The 5,543-nt window shown below is 45.5% G+C and overlaps 1 protein-coding gene across 1 annotated transcript; it reads right to left on the bottom strand.

Annotated features, from left to right (window-relative positions):
• Positions 1 to 283: 283 nt before the first annotated feature.
• On the bottom strand, positions 284 to 2,518 carry LOC149155086 (uncharacterized). The gene is made up of 3 exons (XM_089444312.1): positions 2,474 to 2,518; positions 944 to 1,210; positions 284 to 496 (listed from the first exon to the last, which is right to left on the bottom strand). The coding sequence occupies exons 1-3, from the start codon at positions 2,516 to 2,518 to the stop codon at positions 284 to 286; spliced, it is 525 nt and encodes a 174-aa protein (XP_089300438.1).
• Positions 2,519 to 5,543: the final 3,025 nt, after the last annotated feature.

Genomic DNA, 5,543 nt, shown 5'->3' with positions numbered 1-5,543 from the left:
AGGCGGTCGACCTACCCGTATAGAGGTTCAGGCGTCTGCCATTCACTCCTCCCAGGAAGGGGTCCCCGTTGAGCTTAGCCAGCTGAACTGCGCCCGCATTAGTTACTTCTTTGACGACATAAGGTCCCAACCAATGCACGCGGAGCTTACCTGGGAATTTCTCGAACTTACTGTCATATAAAAATACGAGATCATCCTTCTTGAACGTGCGCACCTTCATATGGCAATCATGCCATGCTTTCTTGCACTATTTTTGTACCTGCTGATGAAATCCCGCCAGAAATCATTCTTTGTCCAGTTCGTCGAGTTGTGCGAGCCTTTCCTCCAAGGCCCCATGATCTACCATTCTTGTAGCTGCTGCAATCCGCAGACTGGGCACGATATATTCCATGGGCATCACGACCTCCTTACCATAGACTAGTCGAAACGGTGTCTGTCCTGTCAACTTTTTGCACGTGGTTCGGTATGCCCATAGCACAGCAAGGATGCGCAATTCCTAATCATTCCGTCACGCATTGTAGATCTTAGTCAGCGCAGTTTCCAAAATTTTGTTGAATGCCTCAATGGTCCAATTTTCCTACAGATGGTATGGTGTGCTCTATTGGTGATATATCTGGAATTCGCTAGTGAGCGCGTTGGTGGTTTCGTTCAAAAAATGCGTTCCTCGATCACTCATGAGAATCTTAGGGCACCCAAACCTGGTCAACACATTTTTGAACAAAAACTTTGCTACTGTCGTGGCTGTGCAATCTTTAATTGGCTGTGCTTCTGCCCATCGGGTAAAGTATTTAGTCATAGTGATAATATAGCGCACGCCCGTCTTCCTTTGCAGTTCAATAGGCCCGACAAAGTCGATCGCCCATTTCTCAAATGGCTGTAGTGTTACCTGTGGTTGAAGTGGCATTTCATCCCTTCGTGACGTCTTGCCCATTCATTGGCATACATCACAGGCCCAACAGTATGCTTTTGAATCTTGATGGAGGGTGGGCCACCATAATTCGGAGTGAAGAATCTTCTGGGCTATGTCGTGGCCCGCATAATGTCCGCCAGCAAACCCTCCATGTGCTTCGGCAAGGATCTGTTCTCGCTCAAAATCTGGTACATATCTGCGTAATATCTCATCATGGCCCATATTGCAGAGATTGCCGACAATCACAGTGAAATATGTTGCTTGTGTCACCAATTCCTTTTTTTGTTGCACAGAATACCCCTACAACATAGTGGCATTAGTCAAAAAATAGATTATATCTTCAAAGTGGCCATCCGCAATGCTCACTGCATACAACTGGGCGTTCGAGAGTCCTTCTAGATTTGTGGGTTCCTCCCCCGTCTCAATCCGAGATAAGTGGTCTGGACCCGCATTCAGACGTCTCGACTTTACAACAACCTCAAAATCATATTCCTGAAACAACAACAACCATTGACAGATGCGCCCCCCCAACACAGGCTTATTCACTAGGTATTTTAGCGCAGAGTGATCAATATACATCTTAAAATGTCCTCCAAGCAAATAGTGACGATACTTATGGAGTGTGTACACCATCACCAATCCCTCTCACTCAGTAGTAGAGTAATTCTTCTCAGCTTTCGACAACCTTTGACTTGCAAACACAATCGGGTGGTCAACTCCCTCCACTCCTTCCTGAATAAGTACTACTCCTAACGCAATACACGATGCATCAACATGCACATGGAACTCCACGTCCCATTTTGGAAAGGTCAAGATAGGGGTAGATGCCATTTTTTCCTTCAGCAATTCCAGGCTTTTGTTACATTCCTCATTCCAGCAATACGTGGCATCCTTTTTTAACAACTGTTCCATTGGAGCCGTGATCTGGGCGTAACCTTTTATGAACTTCTGATAGTATCCCATGTGTCCCAGTGTAGCACGGAGCTATTTGACACTACGCGGTGCTTGCAGACCTAATATGACAACGATTTTTGCCAGATCCACCATCAGGCCTTGCCTACAAACTACATGACCCAGCAAGTTCCCGAAAGGAACAAGGAACGTACACTTCTTTAGATTGAGCGCAATCTGGTGTCGACGGTAGGTATCCAACATTAATCGTAAGCTCTCAGTATGTTTCTTAACTAGGCCAAAGACGGTCCAATCGTCAAGATAGACTTCCAAGAATTTATGTATAAATTCCTTGAATGCAGCTACCACAATGCGAGAAAATATTGCCGGCGCGTTCTTTAGCCCAAATGGCATCACCGTATACTGAAAGCAACCCCATTCCATAGCAAACGTTGTCTTTCTTCGATCCTTTGGCGCAATCCTGATCTGATGGTATCTAGAGAACCCATCCGTAAAGGAATACACTTCTTGCCTGCCCACAATTTCTAAGACTTCATCGGTAAAAGGTGTGGGAAATGGATTGTTAACACAAGCATCATTGAGTTTCCATAGATCCACACAGATGTGGATCTCACCTTTCTATTTCTTCTCCTATACTACCATCGGACTTACCCAATCAGACTCCTCGACTGGTTCAATGATCATGGCTGCCAACATCTTGTCTAGTTCTTCTTGTACTTTTGCTTTATATTTTGGATTCAATCAGTAAGGTCACTGCTTTACTGGTTTCGCGTCAAGTTTCAAAGTTATCTTCATCATTCCTAGTTCGCCTCGAATCTCTTTCAGCTCCGTAATCTTGGTAGGGAAGAGGTCTCAATACTCCTGGAGTAGCTCGATGACCTTTTCCACTGTAGCATCATCCCAGTAATCCCCAAGCGTAGCATACTTCGGTTCTTCCTCTGTTCCGATATTCACTTGCTTCGTTTTTAATGGCACTGCGACGTCTGGATCTTCTATTTCGGGGCTATGCACTTCTTGACTTCCTTCGGATTCTGGTATATTTATGTCGCGCAGATCATCTTCGTCACATTCTGCTTTTACATTGTAAAATTCCAGGGCCTAGCTCAGTTGTCGCGACCAATCTGGTTGCATGAGTTCTTTTGGTTCTAGCAGCATCGTGAAAATTGCAGTCTTTACTAGCTTTAATGTGTCGTCCACTGTATCCATCCATTGATCCTCAAAAAAAAATGTTGATAGAAACCTTTTGCGCAAAATATCCCACTCCCCTATGCCATGTTGGAGCTCTGTTTCAATATACCAATTCCTTAGGATGACATCCAAGGTATGATAAAATAGGTGCACCCATTCTGGTTGCGGTTCCTCGCCATAAGCTTTGGTCCATTTGCTCAAGTGTATGTGCGGATTCTCTCGTCCATCAGATTTCTCTGTTAGTTGGAGCACTGGCTTCCCAAATCATATCTGCATCATGTTCTTACAGCTTCACCAATCTGTGAAGGTTACTTCATGGGTACCCACCATCACGCTGGTGTTGCGCGCAATGCCCATTTAAGCGCATCAAATCGCTGGTATTTGGGTACTGTGCTCTCAAACTTCTCGAGGAATTCATTTACTATTGTGAGCCCGTCATACACCAGCAGCTCGCGGTCTTGAGTTTTAACGTAGTACACTGATTTTGTCAGCATATTGCAGTTTAAAGTAGTTGCCCAATTCATTCTGTTCCACTATTTCTCGTCTTCTTCCTCCGACTCATCAGTATATGGTTCCGCATAACCCTATGAAATTCTTTGTTCCTTCATTGCCTTACCCTTTTTTGGCCTTTGTGTAGCAATTTGGTAGATGCAATCCAATGCTTCGTCCCGCTTGTTGTCGCGCACAGGTTCTGTGTAGCGGGGTCCCTCGGTTAGATCTAGCGGAACAACTACGCAGCACGAATTTTCCTCAAATATCATCTTCCTCTGCTTGAGGTTAATAATCCCATTCATGTCGATGGCCCATTCTAATCCCAACAACGTGGGGTACGAGATTTTTTCGTCCACTATGTCAATAACTTGAAAGTCCATCCTAGTGCTCGCACCATCCAGGTCTACAGTGATTCCATGCAGCCTGCCCATGGGCAAGATCTTCTGCTGATTTGCCATCCGTAATTGGATTGGAGACCATTGGAATGGGGGCTTGCCGATACGCTCCCACGTCTTCTTAGGCAAGATGTTTTCATTCGAGCTGAGGTCTAGAATGACTTGATCCATCTCATAGTCACCAATCCATGCCGTTAACCGCATTTCTTGTCCGATCCGTGATGTATGGCTCCCCATTCGTCGGACTATGCAAGGTTCTCCCCATCCTGCGTATTTGTTAATTACCTCCTGCAATCCTTTCACTGCCCTATTATCGCGAAGTAACTTCATGCAAGTTTCTATGAAGGTTGTTAACATCGAGGGACCTTTATACGCCTGAAACTAATCTCCTTCTAAGGTTGCACCGCTCCTTAGTACCATATTTACTTTAGGTTCTTCATCGCGTGGTTCGGCCCTTATCATTTGGACATTCTGTGTCGGTGCAGGAGGTGTTGTCCTTTTTTAATGAATCTATGCTAGCAGCATAGGGCAATCTAGTAGTTCATGGTCGAATTGTTCGCAATAGGGACATGATACTCGAGTTGGATTTGTGCAATCCTACGCGTAGTATCCTGGTCGTCCACAATTGTAACAAATTAGTTGTCCTCGACCCCTTCCTGGTCCCATTCTGCCCCATCCTCGACCCCATCCTTGGAATCCATCGGGCGCAAACGTTGCACTTAGGTTTGGAACTCAGCCCTCGGTCTACATTTGGTAGGAAGATGCTTGATCTACGAACATTCGACAATCCCTTTCCTCATGACCCACCGATCTACAAAAGTTGCAAAAGAGCTACTGGGGGGTTTGATTATATTTTGGCAATAGGTGGCAATTATCCATGTTGTGTTTTCCTCCTGCTTGACAAATTGCACACCAGAGTGGGGCGATCACGCCCAGCCCTGCATGTGCCTCTGGTCACAACGATGCGAGTCCCCCTGTTACCACAAGATTCACCACGACTGGACAATGGTCTTTATCATGTCCCTGGACCCTACACTTGATGCACCAGACTTCTTCCCGAACTTCCGGTGCTTGGTATTGTTTTAACTTCTGTATTTCCAAACACAAATTTTGAACCTACACTTGGATTTACTGAACTCCCAACCCTGGGTCTTGTACCACGGTTTCGTGCAGCCGCATTGTTGCCTCCAGTGCTTCTGCTTGGGTTGAGATCCTCTGTTGTGACAAAGCCAATTTCAGATATGGCGTTAATGATGCGATAAACCAAGCACGGTGTTGTGCATCCGTCAGGGTCATGTTGGCTTCGTGAATAGTGCTTTTTAATCTCTGATCCAGATCCCACAGGGTCTCACTAGGCATCATCGTGATTTCTTTAAATCCTACAACCGACGCGACTCTGATTTTGGCTGGCTGAACTCTTTTTTTAACTTCGCGTAGATGTCCACTGTCCCCGCCGTTGGGTTGATGCCCGAATAATTCATATACCATGTTAGCGCTTGGCCCTGCAGTGTGATGACTAAGATGGCTTTCTTGATATTATCATCCGTGATCTGTTGCGTGTTCCATATTGAATTCAATACAAACCAAAACTTTTCTGGATCTTCACTTCCTGCTCCCTTGAATATTGGTAACTGGATGGCGCTCGC

The sequence above is a fragment of the Pinus tabuliformis genome, chromosome 9 (genome assembly GCF_031772625.1).
Source record: "Pinus tabuliformis cultivar Carrire ecotype Pingquan chromosome 9, CPIR1, whole genome shotgun sequence".
NCBI classification, from domain to species: domain Eukaryota; kingdom Viridiplantae; phylum Streptophyta; class Pinopsida; order Pinales; family Pinaceae; genus Pinus; species Pinus tabuliformis.
Note: the sequence above shows the minus strand (reverse complement) of the source record. Positions and strands in the feature narration are given on the sequence as shown.